We start from the raw sequence: 14,590 nt of genomic DNA, 5'->3' as shown, positions 1-14,590 counted from the left end.
ATGAAACTCGTACCTTGCGGATACTCCACCAGTGTCAGAGACAACGGGACCCACTCGGTCTCGTCAGCGGCGCGTACGAAACGCGACGCGATCCCGTCCAACGGCTCGTCGGGCGATGCCATCGTTATCGCGGTCCTCGAGGATGTGGCATGTCTCGCGCGGACAGACTCACGGACGCGCACCGGCTGGTGAGGCTGGTCGCTGGTCGGCGTGAAGGGAGGGGACGAGCAGGAGGGGCGGAGGGGAAAGGGGTCTCGTATTTACACCCGCAACTACGAGATCGCGGCCGCCGCGTCGCTGTCCATGTCCGCCTGTCCCGTCGCTGGCATTGACCCTCGCTGTAGATGCAGCACGTTGTTGACGAGAGGCGCCAAACAAAACGCCGTCCGTGGAAGTCGGCGAAAGCCGGAAGAAGCCTGGACGTCTCCTCCCCCTCTCTGAGCTCGATCGGTTAGCGATATGCCACCGCGAATTTCTGGTGCTCGCGTATCGAGATCGGAGAACGTAGAATTTCGATCGCTCGCGAAGATAAATTGAAGGAAAATTCAGGAACCAAGAAATTAATATGTTGTCTAAGGAAACAGATTTTGCCAGGTAATGGGAAAAAAACATTAAATAAAGTATAAAAGTATTTTGGAATATAAAATCTATGTGTAAAGATAGAATGGCATAATAAATAAAACTAGTATATAATAAGTGGTAATCACGAATAGAAGACTAGTAAAGTAAATTAAGATAATTATTTTGCAGAATTGGAACTGGATCTTGTTGTAAATGCTGGCCGAAAACAATGTTGCAATCATTTGCATAGTTTGAAACAACACTTGAGTGAGATTTTAGCGAATGTAAGGCAGACTTTAGCTGTTAAAGTGCCACAAGATATAGCGATGAGGGTTTAACGGAACTTCAGGCTACGCTCATTATGCCCACTATAGAAAAAGTTAAAGGAGTCCTACGAGATTTATCGGTTTGTATCTCCAAACTCTTATTCAATTACTCTTTATTCAATTTTTTACAACGTATCTTACAACGCTAAAACCTACTTTACATGCACAAGACAGCATCAATCAAAGTCTCGCATGAAAACGGTAATGAGTTAAAAATGTATAAAAATTTTAACCGGCAGTCTATTACAGAGTCCGTATAATAAATACCCAGTTTCAATTATTTCCGATCGAGCTGACAAATTTACATTCTCTTCATTAGTTGCCATGCTAATAATTAGGACTGTAAATTGTGCAGTCGAAATAGAAACGGAAATAGAAATTCTATGCAGATCGATCGTCGACGATTGCTATTTAATCACACAATACACAGAACGCGTTTATCAAAAATAATAAATATAATAATAAAGTAAACAAACAAAACACCAAATACACCTTCTGATTCACCAGCGCTCTCCGTTTACCTTCCACTTGTAGATACGTGCCATATAAGTTTTGTAACTGGAATACAAAATTCACACATTTATAGTTAATTAATTTCTATATACAAATTGTTATGAAAAATATATAAATTAGACCACTGTTAACTTCTTTTAGTTTTAAGAGATACTGAATTATTTCATTTTTAAACATAATTAGTTCAAGGAATCTACCGTGCGCGCAAGCTCCAGCTCCCGGTTTGAGGAGTTCTTCACTTCCTGTTCTCGCGCTCTCAACTCCTCTGTAGTTCTCCACAGATCTGCCTCTAGGATTTCTTTCAGTTCGTTGGTCAACGCTAGGCTGCTGATAAGTCTTTCTTGTTCCTCCATTGCGATCTCTAACTTCTTCTCGTATTTACTCATTTCGTTCTCCAGTTTCTTCATATTCTCTCGTAGTTCCGCATTATGTTCGCGGCTTTCCTCAAGATTTTCGCTCGTTCTTAAATATGAAAAGAAAGATTAGGAAACAAAATATTGCTTACGGAACAACTTCGCACGCTCTTGTAGTTATCTTGTTTTGCTAAAATGTAATTAAATTCTATCGGCATAGATATCAATGTTTGCCGAGAAAAGATTATAGGCAGATAAACATAACTAATATGTAAAAGTAATAAAAATTTTAAAAATAAATTAAAAATTAACGCGTACCTGTCCGATTTATTTTGAACGGTTGCAGCAAAGTTCGGCAAGTTTCTACTGGCATTTTCTATCTGCGTCCTCAAGAACTCCGCGTTCCTCTCTGATATAAGTTCTTTGTCCGACTTAACCACCTTCTTCGTCTCCTCTAGTGTCAAATCCGCTTTCTGTTGTCTCATTAATTCTCGTTCGATCTCTATTTTATCCTTTAAACTGTTTAGTAAATGTACAGAGAGATGCAGTCCTTGCTTGATCATGATAATTTTGTCCTTCTTTAGGAACTCCTGCGGGTGATGGATCTCTTGATCCTTGTTGCTAGAGGACGACGGCGAGGACGTGCCCGACTGTACGTCATCCATCTCCAATTTACGAATAATCTGATCCCACGTGTTCAAACCACTTGCACGCAGCTAAAGATTCAGTTAAAAATGTGGAATTAACATACTTGCCATAAAAAATACCCGACGTTGAAGATAAAAGAATTTTCATATTATTTAAAATTCAAGCGACGAATGAAACATGAGTTTGCATTAATTTCTTTCAATCCGTTATTTTTCTGTAATAAGTACAGATTAAATATATAAACAATAATCGTTTCTAATAAAACAAAACTTGTCGAAAATTTGGTTCTAAAATTTCTCGTGGACGATGATGCTTTTCGATTTTCACGAGTACGTGCGGACTGTCGGATCTTATTTATTAACTTGCTTTGCGAATTATATTACCGATGGACTTGAAGTCTTCTCTGGATACAATTAAATAAATCACCGCACAGCCGGCAACGTAACGGCAAATGCTTGTCTATTATGTGGCTCAACAATTTTTTATCCTCCAAGTTCAGTTTTTGCTGCTTGCTGTCCGAAGTGAAAAATCTTCGAAAACGGATATACGGACGTGATTGCCGAAACGATCGGGTGTTTACTGATCGAACTGTTCAACGACAAACCAGTTTGACCGTGGGGGAATAACAATATAAACAGACAAGTACGTACAAAGTAGAAATATACGAAAGTCAGAGATTACACGTTATGAACGTCCGCATTAGATTACATTTTCTACGTTGTATTTATAATTTGACAAATAAAAAAAGAACTTTGGATGGAGTAAACCTCATTTACAGCTAAATAAAAATTAAGAAATCTCTATCTCGTTTTTTTATTTAAACTTAGGGAAAGAGTTACATATTTTATATTGTTTTTAAAATTAGAAATGAAGAAGCTTTATTTAATAGAGGAGTTTACGTTTTCAATAGATGATTCGATTTCTGGAAATTATAAATCAGTGGATCAGGGCTAAATGTAGGACGAGGACAGCCACATAATGTTCTCTCTTTCTTGCGTTATAATGCGGAAGGTATTGTTTATTGTATAGTCTATAAGCTCCATATGTAAATTAGAATACGATTATTTATGTATTTTTTAATTAAATATACTTATGGCTAGACGCAATGTTTGGTTTTTTTAATTAAAAAATACATAAATCGTATTCTAATTTACATATGGAGCTTATAGACTACACAATAAACAATACTTTCCGCATTATAACGCAAGAAAAAGAGAGAACATTACGTGGCTGTCCTCGTCCTACAGTATGCATGCACAGTACAAGATGCATGCACAGTTTGGTTCAGTCGGGAGGACGTAAAAATGGGCGGAGAAATGAAGGGCGTACGCATAACTAAAAAACAATAAGCATAACTAAGGAACAATAAGCTTTTATTTTTAAACAGGAAATCATCCGTTACCTCATTGTGATTCATTATAAATATTAGCATGTACAAAAGATGACGAGAGACAAGGCTGCGAAGGCGCGAACACTGCGCTTGCGTTTATAAGCTAATGCTTTTGTTTCGTGTTACGTTTACATAATTCTCTTATATGTTAGTCCTGATGAAATTAATTAAGCGCGACAGGGATAGACGGATTACATCGGTCTGCCCATGCCACGTCCCATCGGCTGCTGCGGGCCGTCTTGACTGCTCTTGGGATTCCTGATAGTCTCGTCGACGGAAAGAATGAGGCAGGCGGCCTCCGTGGCGGCGGTCAACGCGTTGATCTTCACTATCGCCGGCTCCCAGACGCAGCACTGCATGTTGTCCGCGATATCCTCTAAATTTATATCGACGCCGTACCACTGCATGCCTTTGTGATGCTTCTGGCGCAATTTATTCAAGATATTCGTCGCGTCGAAGCCGGCGTTATCACACAGTTGCCTGTAACCGTGATATTTATCGTTAATTACATCTCGTTAATGTTTAAGTAAAAATAATGTAGCAGCCTATCAAGCGAGAGACCCAGATTTGATCCCCGCCGCTCGGCATGTCAAAATACAAAAAGATTCATGTAGAAAAATATTTTTTCACCTTGACAAAAAGAATTGAAAATGCGAATTGAACAAATAAATTGTGCATTCCTTTGAAAATCCAAAGAACACGAATATTGTACACACGAATATACCTCGGAATAACTTCGAGAGCTCTCGCTATCGCTCCTATCAAAAGCTGCTCCTTTCCGGCGATAGTGCGTGAGTGATCGCGCAAAGTCTTGGAGATCTCCATCTCGATGGCACCCCCGCCGGCGACCACCGCGTCGTTCTTCACCATGCGTCTGACAACCATGATTGCGTCGTGAAGGGACCTCTCCGTCTCTTCTAGAAACTGTTCCGCGCCTCCGCGCAGAATAAACGTGCACGTCTTCGCTCGCGAACACTCGTAGAAGATGTTGAACCTGAAGACACATATACAATTAGAAATCGTTACGCCTGATCGTTTTATAATAATAGAGTTAAACAATATGAGTGCTCAATCGTCATTTAATCACCTCTCGCCACCAATCTGCTTCTCCTCGAAAATCTGGCACCTTCCGAGATCGGAGTCCTTGATGCCGTGCACTGTCGTTAAAATTCCACCGCCGCACGCCTTCATCGTTCTCTTGAGATCCTCGTCGGGCACCCTACCCGCGCAGAACATGTCCCTGTCCGCGAAATACTGCGTTGCGACGTCGCCGATCGGCAACGTGGACAGCACCACTTTCGCGCCGCTCTTGTGAATCTGATCGAGCTTATCGTAGAGAATCTGCCATTCCGCGTCGACGATCTTCTGATACTCCGCTACATTGTCCACGCGCACTTCCGCGTTGTCCCGTTCCGCCTTCAATTCCAGTTCGATATTCAGCAACGCGATCTTGCACTGCTCGTATTTTTTCGGTTGCATTTCGAATCCGGCGTACGAGAAGGTCTTTTTAAAGGCGACTCCTTGGATCAGCTCCGACTCTTCCAGCGCGCCTCCAGAAATCTGAATATCATTCAAATATTAATTATTATTCTAGCGCACTGAAACCTTTCGTAAAATAAAAAATGGCATAATCACACACCTTTTTAATACCGATCATGTTAAGAGGAAGTAAGTCGTCTAGCATCATAACAGCCTTGACGACCAATTGGCTGAAATGTTTCTTCTGTTGATGTATCAACTTGGAGCTCATAGATGTGGCCGCGCATTTCTCCAGGAGCTCAATCTGTTTGGTCAAGTCGCTCTTGTCTAGCTTGACGCTTAGCTCGTTAATTTTATCTACGGCTATCTGAAGCGCGCGACGGAGGGCCTTGATGATTATGCGTGGGTGTACGCCCTCCTCTATAAACAATTTCATCTGTTTCAAGAACTCCCCCGCTAGCATAACCACGCTGGTCGTGCCATCTCCAACCTGTTGAACAATGACATATTCAATTAATCGTTTCAATTCCTCGTCTCTTTACTCGCTATTTTATTTTAATATAAAATTGTAAGGAAAATGTTCGAACGCTTATGAGACAATCGCATATCTTCAGGATATTGCCAGTCTACGCGTTCCATATTCAATATCCTCTGAATATCCACTAGCATAACGTTATCCTCGTTACGTTATTGCCGAGCCTAAACTCGTTTTCAGAGAATGTGGACAAGCGCAGTAATATAGTTCTCACCTCTGCGTCCTGCGACTTTGCAATATCCACCAGAGTCTTTGCAGCGGGATGAACGATATCCAACAGATTCAGGATGGTAGCGCCATCGTTGGAGATGGTGCTCTTCCCATTTTGATCAACTATGAGCTTGTCCATGCCGCGAGGGCCCAGGGTGGTCCTGACGGCGTCCACGACAATCTGGCATGCATTTATATTGGATATCACTTGTTGCTTTCCCTGGGACGCGTCCGTGCCCTCTTTCAGCAAGATTATTTGAGGTTGCTGCAATCAAGGAGAAATATTGGAACGACAGACATATTCAGAGACATTTAACCCTAAGTAAATGCAGGAAAGGTACCGTCGCATATTTCCCCATTCCGACACCGACAAATTATACTTCTTTTTTTTAGGTAAATCGCGGAGCACAATAGCGCGATCGAAGCGAGGTCGTTGAAGATGAGAAAAACGAAGATCGGGATCCGCGATTCATTTGAAGATCCACATCGCCGGAGTCGATAAACAAGAACAGAGGGTGCGGCGTGAAATGGGTTTCCTTATAAGGTTATAAAAATCGGACCGGAGAGCCGACGAGGAACCGACGGGTTGCGAAAGCTGCGAAGCCGACTCGTCTGTCACGAGGTACTTCTCTTCGAGGGGACGCGAGGTTAAATAAGAGTAATAAGGGTGATAATAAGGGCGAGGCGCGAGTCGAGGGTGAAAATGAGGCACGAGGTACTGCACGAGTGCGTCATTTTGAGAACCGGCTCTGAGGCGAGAACGACGCGGGATATATCGTCGAAGGTGTGATTAGAGACGTTTTCTCGTCCTCTCTATTGAAGCTTACCATCTTGGAGTCTCTCTTCTTTCACGAGGTGGTTTCTATCACGCGCGCGATTTCGCGAATTTAATTTTCTTCGCGATCGCCCCGATAGATCAACGCGAGCGGTGACGACTGTGACGAGTGACGAGCAGAAAGCACGCGTTCTCGAGAAGTATTGTGTAAAATGCCAATGCCTCCTCGCTGCTCCGACTGCTGCATTTGTCCGATTTTCATCTCGGCTGACCTATCAGATCGCGAGACGCACCCACGGTCGTGAATACAGCCCTGCGTTCCGTAACGCGCATATGCGCGCATTTATCTATAGTTCAAAGATATAAAAAGGTATACGTTACATATACGTTTAATAAGGTAATAAGGTAATATACGTTTCCTAGTAGAATTTTCTTGAAAAAGAACCTACTTCTTAAATGTATATTATTTACTAAACTATTATTTACTGTTCTGCAGTTATTATTACTTACCCTAGTAGCACATGATGGAGTATATAAAACGTATAATACTTATTCTTTAATATTCGTCGCGTGATGCGACGCGATGGATATGACATACGCTAATGTAAAGAGGAGAAGAAGACAATTCAAACTACACCGGCTTGACCGCGGCTTCCTGTCACGTGCGCTTTTGTTACTGTCGAACTCTCATTGGCTGAGAGTATCGCGCTGCGCGGCGCGTGACGCGTGATTGCGGGTCTAAAGGGCGCGTCATTCACACCGTCGCGATATGCGACAACGAGGACGACCCGTGCCCGAAAAGTGAGGTATTTAAACGAACGATTTTCTTCGTAAAACTCATAATTTTACGATCTCTCGTACGAGCAAGCGAGTTAATTAACTCCTTTGACGCTTATCGTTAATTAAGGCCGATTAACCAATTTTTGTTTGCACGATTTTAAGAATCCGCGTGCGGAATCCGAGGGCTCGCGCTCTCACGTTTCGATTACGTAAAACGTGCGGATCCGGAGCGTGTTATATATATTACGTGTATGAATTATCGTATATCTTCGCGACGCGGGACAGGAGACCCCCATGCGCTCGCCACGGGTTTATTTTTAAACGTCGCTATATTTGTATAGATCTGTCTCATATGATATTGTTGTGTAATACGCCGCTCTGTCATCACCTGATCCCGGGGAAACGACTTGATCGGGGATCCGGGCGTTCCTCAGTCGTTCCCGCGCTTCCGCATCGCGCCCTACATCCCCGACGATCGATACGCGGACGGGTTAACGGGTTTACCGAGGCTCGAGGACTCTCGTCGCCAGTTAACTTTCCTCTCCCCCCGTCAGAGTCAAACGGAGGAAATCGCACTCGAGATCAGCTGATTCTTGGTAAAGTTATTGTCACTCATATCAGGACATTTTCCCTAAGTGTCACTTATCAGCGCTTTTGTAATTTAACCTGTTCTCCATTTATCTCTTTCCATTTAAGTTAAGGAAAGTCTGCGAGAACGAGAGCCTTCGGAGAGTCTGCGATTTAACGCGGCCGTTGTATTCGGCAACACCAAATAAATTGACTTGGGAACCGTCGATTTCTCATTTGGAGAAAGTTCAAGGTGATGAGTTCTCAGGCATTTGGAGAAAGTTCAAGGTGATGAGCTGCCGGAAATGTCAACGGGGTTCTTCCGAGGCCGCAGGCGCGTCTCTCGTGGAGGACAAACGTGCGAGAGATCGATACGTTTAAAATCTTATATTCGGTTCAAGACTTAAATTATTTGTTTAGGATCTTTTGGATGTTCAATGCAAGAATCTGAAAACTTTATTTTAGTGCAAACAATACAAAGAGAAATATATATATATATATATATATATATATATATATATATAAATTTAATTTATTAACTTATATGCTGAGAAGTGAACTTGATTTACAATTTTTCCTTAACACACTTATTGTTAAGTAAAACCATCCATGCAAACCTTTTAGCTTATCACTACTTATATATAATCCTTCCTTGCTCTAATAGTCTCTTTCTCTCTCCACAGCTCAACACTTCCTTAACACATTCTATTTTACTTATCCACTTCATTATTCTATATTCTTCCCAATAAGAAATTTATATATACAACGCATAAAAATGTAAAAAATAGATTTGTGTACATACATTGTATATGTGCAGGACCCTTAAATTTGTTGAAAAATCTATCTTTTTTTTTGGGATTTTTCAAGGATTTAAACGGCCGTTATTTTTAGTCTAGCGTGCGTCGCGAGGAGAGGGAAGTCACGCGGGGAAGATGAAGACGATCTGGGTAATCGGCGGGCCGGGATGCGGCAAGGGGACGCAGTGCGACCGTATGATCGAGAAGTATGGATTACTTCACTTGAGCAGCGGCGATTTGTTAAGGGCGGAAGTCGCCAGTGGCAGCGAGAGAGGCGCGTCGCTCCAGGATCTCATGTCCAAGGGACTGTTCGTGCCAACGGTACATAATGTCATTCGAATTTCCATTTATTGATCCGACCATTCGAATCCCCAGCTAATTGCCTTGCGCTTGTTAATTTAAACAAAAATATAAATATAATGTAAAATAAGATTTTATTGCAAGAAAATAAGATTGAGGAAACTGCACGCGTGCTAAAGATATAAATAAACAAATAAATAAAAATAGAAAAAGATATATTCGCGCGTCTTACGCGAGCGAACCCGGTTTTTCTCAGTGTGAAGATCATGTGGTTTCGCTAGGACATTGTGCTGGCGCTAATAAAGGAACAGATGGACAAAGCTCGCGCGGAAGGAACTACGAAGACCGGATTTCTCATCGACGGCTACCCTCGTGAGAAAGATCAGGGTATTCTCTTTGAAGAAAACGTAAGAAGCTGACAACCTTCTCTCTTTACTGTCTGTCTCTTTCGTCTTGAACTGTCGACATGTTGCTGTGCAGGTGTGCCCCGTCGATTTAATTCTCTTCTTCGATGTAGCGAATGACACCCTGAAAAAGAGACTCTTCGGACGCGCCGCTGTGTCTCAAAGGGCGGACGACAACGAGGAGTCGATCAAAAAGAGAATCGAAATATTTAATGCGAAGAACAGCGAGATCGTCGAACATTACAAAGACAAAGTTGTCAGAGTGAGTTTAGAATATTTTTTTTCATCTATTCCGCGACCGTCGCATATCTTACAAACTTGTACAAATTAATCGTTCCTTTTCAGATTAATGCGGAGGGAACAGTGGACGAAATATTCGCCGAGGTAACGAAAGCGTTGGACGCTTTATTAGCTTAGATACATTGCACCGGAAACTTTCAAAGAGCTGCAAGGGAGATTAGTTGCTCTTTAAAAACAAATCGTTACCAAAGTTTATTACATTCTAGATGACTTGTTGGAGACTCACTCGAATGAAATATACGCGTACAAATTAGGTACTTTTGATTGTTAATTGTTGAATAAAACATAGAACTGCTTTAAGTCGCAACATTTGCATTGTCTATTCCAACAATCTATTTTTTAAGCAAAATTTTTTTAGTTTTAGTTTAATCGTGATCTAACGAAATAAATTAAAATTAAATTAAAGCAAAAGTTCAACTTTTAATACTTTTGGCAAATTGCACAACTATAGGCTTATCTTTTAATATATATCCATTCGTTTCTTCGAGAGCCATTTTTGCCTGTACATCATTTTGTAAAGTGACAAAGGCTTGCCCCTTCATTCTTCCTTCTTGCATGAGACGTACGTCGTACCTGCAGATATTAATAAATATACATTATGAGATAGCATATAAATCGCATATTGCAATAGTAAAATGCCAACAAAGTACTCACTCATTCTCGGAATCTTTCAATCCGGCGATAACGTATCTTTGATAAATGTAATGTAGATCCTTCGCTTCCACTTGCTTCGCGAGATTCTTTATGTAGAGGCGATTCGAAGGCTTGCCCGGGTGATAATTCTTGAACACGGGAAGCAATCTCTGATCGTTAGCGGAGATCTTATTAGCCGCCAATTCTTCGGAAGTTATAAACTTATTTTTCTGCGTTTCTGCATTCCCCTCACTATCTTTGGCGTCCTCGGGAGCTTTATTAGCCGGGAATATTAAACCGAATCCGCCGTCCACGGCCACAGTGCTGTCTTGATTAGCAGCTGTTGCCTCCAGCGACTTGTCCAGAGTTTTCAATTCGATCTTGAGATTTTTAGTCTCCCCGCGTTGAACGGATTCGAACATATCTTCCGGTTTGAGCACTTTTTGCGAGGACGAGGGAGTCACGATGTTTTTGGCAGGATTCACGAACTTTGGAATTTTCAAACGCTTCGTAGATTGCGGCCGTTTTCTCTTAACTGGGATAACTTCTAGGGGTCGGACGTTATCTTCCCCATCTGATTCCAACTCGGACTCCTCTTCCTCCATTTCTCTTTCGTCCACGCGCTCGTGGAATATATCTAAAAAGAAAGAACGCTATATTCATTTAATCACTGTCGATCGTTATTCATAATTTCGTTATTACATACCTTTGTACTTCTCCATATCGTACACTTCCCTGAGCATAGGAAATTCCGCATCCAATTCTTCAAAGGGAGGAGGTAGATTCATCTTGTTCATCAAATGCAACACCTACGCATACATGCAACAGCTGTAATGCTGCCGATTAAAATTCTATTAAAATAGAATGTCGAAATAAAAACCCAACGGTTTTACCTGCGTGTAGAAAGCTGGCTGAGTCAACAACTGTACGGCTATCCTTATCAATGTACTTCTCGTCGGCGTCAGGTATTTGTATCTTATGTTTGGCGGCGGCGACTGACTGAACTCGTGACTCATCGTCCAATTGTTCAATTTTCGCAGGAATGCCTGGACGTGAGACTTGCTGACGGCCTCTGGTTTCACGTCGCTACTCGTCGGTGCTTTGCGTTCGATGTCTTGCTCCGAGAGCTCAGCGGGTACAGATCTCTTGGCATACTCGACCGTTAGATATTGCCCTCTGACATTTAACTGATGCAGACGCAGCAGTGCTTCCGACGCCAATTGCTGGGACGGGAATTTGGCGTAGGTGACGGTGTACCTGCCGAACGGTCGTATCGTCCTGGTCTTGGTCGCGCCATATTTCTGCAATAATTCATCGCGCCGCTCGTCAGAAAGTTGCGGGGGCAAATGAAGAATCCTCAGCGTGTCGCACGCCTAGAAAATACGTCGGGAAACTCGGATATAGAATTAAATGTATCTATGCGAGGTTAGAAACGTAATTTTGATTTATAAAAATCAAAGCTTGACCCTTCGATCGATTTAATGCCATATAAAATATTATTATATTTACTGGAATCATTTTTGACGATATTTTCTGTTGCACTTCCAATAAAAACAGGAGTAGTCTTCACTCGAGATGTTATCAAACAACTCCGACGAAATGTAAACAAACTGGAAGTGCGGTATGTGGATGCTGTCACATTTGAAACCGGCTACTTCCGGTTCGAATGTGTCACGTCTAGATATTCATACACCCTGACTGTAGATTTAAATATAATATTATATATTTTTTTTATATTAATATATACAAATCAGAGAGAAACCTGAGAGAGGCCATCCCGGTCTTTTACGTATGTTGCTGTGTTGCATTTTCCGACGCGCCGCCTGAGAAAGTGCAACTCAACTACGTCGTATCGCTCGGTAACCGCACATGGTTTGCGTCCGTGCTAATGGTTCGTGTATGAACTAGCCAGCTGGAGGGGATATTATTCTGGCCGCGGCGGCCGCGCGCTCGGCCGGCCCGGGAGTTGCATCTGATTGCACCCGTTGATGATATTTTTACCTTATTTTATATTATATTTTTTTTTACCTTATTTTATATTATATTTTTTAAATATAGATAAATCGCGCAAAAATATCTGTTCCGCGTAAACAGCCACCGTCGCCTCGATATCCCTCACGTACTGACTGTTACTACGTTTATGCGAGCGTTACTTCTGTAGTAACTTACGATACGTCCGTCGCGTAAACGAGATTTTGTAGTAACTTACGATACGTTACTCCGCGTAAACGAATGATATATCGTAAGTTACTATAGAAGTAACGCTCGCGTAAACGTAGTATGAGGGAGTTACGTAATCGCCAGGCTAATGATCACTACGTGTTCGCGATATATGTATATAACACTCGCGTTTCGAGAGACAGCTACGTCGACCAGACACCACCGAGACAGAACGCAGAACGTAGAATACAGCCAGTTAAACCTGTGAAAGTTAACGAAAGATTCGGCATACGTTGTCTTTTATTGTTCGTTGAAAGTTTTCGGTATGTTTGAACCGGCCGCGGCCGCGCGCGTAGGCCGTGACGTCATGCGCCGCTCCGCGCCGCCGGCGCGGCGTAACGATACGGTGACGGTGATGTATATGTAGTAGGCAGTGTAGGCACCTGCGCAGTCCGTACTAGCGGCGTGACCGTTGAACTCGAAAGCTCCGTACCTCGAAGATCGGCGCGTTTTCAACGTTGTTTCTGGCGATGAGCGGACTTGTCACTTGTTTCCGTCAACGCTCGGAGTAGTGTTACCTGCGTGAGTGACTCAGTTATCATTCTTCCGAGGAATCTCGCACCGGTAGGAAGTGTTTGTGCTTCGCGCGCGCTCGTCACCGACGTCACCGTGCTTCGTGCTGTTTTCGGAACGCGCTCGTTTCGGTGATTGGCATTCCTGCTTCCTCGTTTCGCGGGCCGCGGGAATACGCGCTACGCGATCGAGTACCGCGCGCCGTGTGCCGTGTGTGTAAAACAATTTAGAGTGTATGAGGTGTTTATCGGAATGAACGTGTCGCGCGACGCGCTCACTCGAGACGTCGAGGCGGAGGTATGTATGAACGACTTGCTTTGCAGTTTCGCGCTGTGATATTCGCGAGTGATAGTCGCTCCTCCCGCCATGTCTGGATTCGCGAAGAACGCTGACGTGCCGGACGTGTCGTGTGATTTAGCTCCGATTCTCTCCGTAGGGAAAAAGGGCTGAGAGATATTGATCGTGTCAAGTGATTCCGGTGATTCGATCGGTGATAACGGAACGCCGCGATACATCGCCCGTTCGTGAATGCTTCATAATCTCGATTTACGAGTTTGGTAACGTACTGTGCGTGCGATATTTAATTTCAACAACGTATCTCTGATTGACGAAGTGCGTGTCTTTATTAACCGTCCGCTCGACTTGCGTAGTATCGCGCCAAGTTGCCAACATCTCGGAACATTTCGTCGCCCATTATTACGTCGCCCATTAACAACGTAACGCCGGTAACGCGGTGATGAACGCGTAACGACGCGGAGCACGCGGCGTCGCGACTCCTTCAAATTTGCATGAAAAATTCATGTTACCCGCTTTTATATTACAGAGAAAAGTACTTTTCCTTCCCACGGGTACGACCTTGGCGAGGTGGGAAGGCTCCAGTACCCAGTACGAGGATTTTACCCAAGCAAAACTCTTGTTCTGCTTGGATAAAAATTCAAAGACGGGGAAGCTAACGTACCCTCGTCCGCCGATTTAATTGAATGAACGAACCGCAGCCGGTTCGTCGCGTTTGCTTCGGGAGTGCCGTTCAAGTAATCGGACTAAAGGACTTTTCTAAACGGGAGTGCCGTACAGTATCGCGCGAGAAAGACTTTTAATGAAATTAGTCCGCGCGCGATTGTAGTTTATTATCCGCGAGTGTTTCTCGCGAGTGTCCTGTGCGGTGAGACGATGAAGCCTAAGTATCCCCTGAGAGGAGGAGGAGGCCTGGGAGAGGCATCGGGCACCGGCGGAGCAACCTTGGGGTGAGTATCATCTCTTTATATCTGCGTAAAATTAAAATAGTT

General features: G+C 43.2%; 4 protein-coding genes and 1 long non-coding RNA gene across 10 annotated transcripts; 2 read left to right on the top strand and 3 right to left on the bottom strand.

The window, feature by feature from the left end:
• The first annotated feature begins 8 nt into the window (after positions 1 to 8).
• On the top strand, positions 9 to 2,423 carry LOC112456514. Its single transcript, XR_003040975.1, has 3 exons — positions 9 to 594; positions 751 to 967; positions 2,338 to 2,423. It is a non-coding gene; the product is annotated as an uncharacterized LOC112456514 (long non-coding RNA).
• Positions 966 to 3,197, bottom strand: LOC112456511 (synaptonemal complex protein 1-like). Of its 2 annotated transcripts, XM_025019106.1 has the most exons (4): positions 2,785 to 3,197; positions 2,072 to 2,469; positions 1,598 to 1,862; positions 966 to 1,445 (listed from the first exon to the last, which is right to left on the bottom strand). In XM_025019106.1, the coding sequence occupies exons 2-4, from the start codon at positions 2,416 to 2,418 to the stop codon at positions 1,299 to 1,301; spliced, it is 759 nt and encodes a 252-aa protein (XP_024874874.1). In that variant the 5' UTR covers positions 2,419 to 2,469; positions 2,785 to 3,197; the 3' UTR covers positions 966 to 1,298. The 2 variants fall into 2 exon arrangements, with proteins under 2 accessions (XP_024874874.1, XP_024874873.1); XM_025019105.1 differs by having other exon boundaries at positions 2,072 to 3,197.
• A 560-nt stretch (positions 3,198 to 3,757) lies between these two features.
• LOC112456509 (T-complex protein 1 subunit eta) lies at positions 3,758 to 6,991 on the bottom strand. Its single transcript, XM_025019103.1, has 6 exons — positions 6,843 to 6,991; positions 6,020 to 6,280; positions 5,431 to 5,760; positions 4,879 to 5,351; positions 4,516 to 4,785; positions 3,758 to 4,271 (listed from the first exon to the last, which is right to left on the bottom strand). Exons 1-6 carry the CDS (start codon positions 6,843 to 6,845, stop codon positions 3,983 to 3,985), a joined length of 1,626 nt encoding a protein of 541 aa, XP_024874871.1. The 5' UTR covers positions 6,846 to 6,991; the 3' UTR covers positions 3,758 to 3,982.
• A 510-nt stretch (positions 6,992 to 7,501) lies between these two features.
• On the top strand, positions 7,502 to 10,238 carry LOC112456513 (adenylate kinase isoenzyme 1). Of its 5 annotated transcripts, none has more exons than XM_025019109.1 (7): positions 7,558 to 7,596; positions 7,912 to 8,166; positions 8,267 to 8,390; positions 9,029 to 9,255; positions 9,516 to 9,641; positions 9,715 to 9,900; positions 9,984 to 10,238. In XM_025019109.1, the coding sequence occupies exons 4-7, from the start codon at positions 9,070 to 9,072 to the stop codon at positions 10,053 to 10,055; spliced, it is 570 nt and encodes a 189-aa protein (XP_024874877.1). In that variant the 5' UTR covers positions 7,558 to 7,596; positions 7,912 to 8,166; positions 8,267 to 8,390; positions 9,029 to 9,069; the 3' UTR covers positions 10,056 to 10,238. The 5 variants fall into 5 exon arrangements, with proteins under 5 accessions (XP_024874876.1, XP_024874877.1, XP_024874879.1 ...); XM_025019111.1 differs by having other exon boundaries at positions 8,267 to 8,425; XM_025019112.1 differs by lacking the exon at positions 8,267 to 8,390 and having other exon boundaries at positions 9,034 to 9,255.
• A 100-nt stretch (positions 10,239 to 10,338) lies between these two features.
• On the bottom strand, positions 10,339 to 12,371 carry LOC112456510 (RNA-binding protein 40). The gene is made up of 5 exons (XM_025019104.1): positions 12,081 to 12,371; positions 11,465 to 11,944; positions 11,278 to 11,380; positions 10,593 to 11,208; positions 10,339 to 10,511 (listed from the first exon to the last, which is right to left on the bottom strand). The coding sequence occupies exons 1-5, from the start codon at positions 12,087 to 12,089 to the stop codon at positions 10,352 to 10,354; spliced, it is 1,368 nt and encodes a 455-aa protein (XP_024874872.1). The 5' UTR covers positions 12,090 to 12,371; the 3' UTR covers positions 10,339 to 10,351.
• Between the last annotated feature and the right edge of the window lie 2,219 nt (positions 12,372 to 14,590).

The sequence above is a fragment of the Temnothorax curvispinosus genome, unplaced genomic scaffold (assembly GCF_003070985.1).
Source record: "Temnothorax curvispinosus isolate PA1 unplaced genomic scaffold, ASM307098v1 QBEX01006918.1, whole genome shotgun sequence".
NCBI lineage: Eukaryota > Metazoa > Arthropoda > Insecta > Hymenoptera > Formicidae > Temnothorax > Temnothorax curvispinosus.
The sequence above is the reverse complement of the archived record's forward strand: the minus strand, read 5'-3'. Positions and strand labels throughout refer to the sequence as shown.

Excerpts from the sequence above, each read along its gene's own strand:
- LOC112456510 (XM_025019104.1), bottom strand. Across the intron at positions 11,381-11,464 it reads AGCCAGCTTTCTACACGCAG|GTGTTGCATTTGATGAACAA; the intron begins GTAAAACCGTTG and ends ATGTATGCGTAG. Across the intron at positions 10,512-10,592 it reads TTGAAAGATTCCGAGAATGA|GTACGACGTACGTCTCATGC; the intron begins GTGAGTACTTTG and ends TAATATCTGCAG.
- LOC112456511 (XM_025019105.1), bottom strand. The coding sequence starts at position 2,418 with ATGGATGACGTACAGTCGGGCACGTCCTCGCCGTCGTCCTCTAGCAAC. Across the intron at positions 1,863-2,071 it reads GTTCAAAATAAATCGGACAG|AACGAGCGAAAATCTTGAGG; the intron begins GTACGCGTTAAT and ends TTCATATTTAAG. Across the intron at positions 1,446-1,597 it reads AGCTGGAGCTTGCGCGCACG|TTACAAAACTTATATGGCAC; the intron begins GTAGATTCCTTG and ends TTTGTATTCCAG.
- LOC112456509 (XM_025019103.1), bottom strand. Across the intron at positions 5,352-5,430 it reads ACATGATCGGTATTAAAAAG|ATTTCTGGAGGCGCGCTGGA; the intron begins GTGTGTGATTAT and ends AATGATATTCAG. Across the intron at positions 4,786-4,878 it reads AAGCAGATTGGTGGCGAGAG|GTTCAACATCTTCTACGAGT; the intron begins GTGATTAAATGA and ends ATGTGTCTTCAG.
- LOC112456513 (XM_025019108.1), top strand. The coding sequence starts at position 9,070 with ATGAAGACGATCTGGGTAATCGGCGGGCCGGGATGCGGCAAGGGGACG. Across the intron at positions 9,256-9,515 it reads AGGGACTGTTCGTGCCAACG|GACATTGTGCTGGCGCTAAT; the intron begins GTACATAATGTC and ends TGGTTTCGCTAG. Across the intron at positions 9,642-9,714 it reads GTATTCTCTTTGAAGAAAAC|GTGTGCCCCGTCGATTTAAT; the intron begins GTAAGAAGCTGA and ends GTTGCTGTGCAG.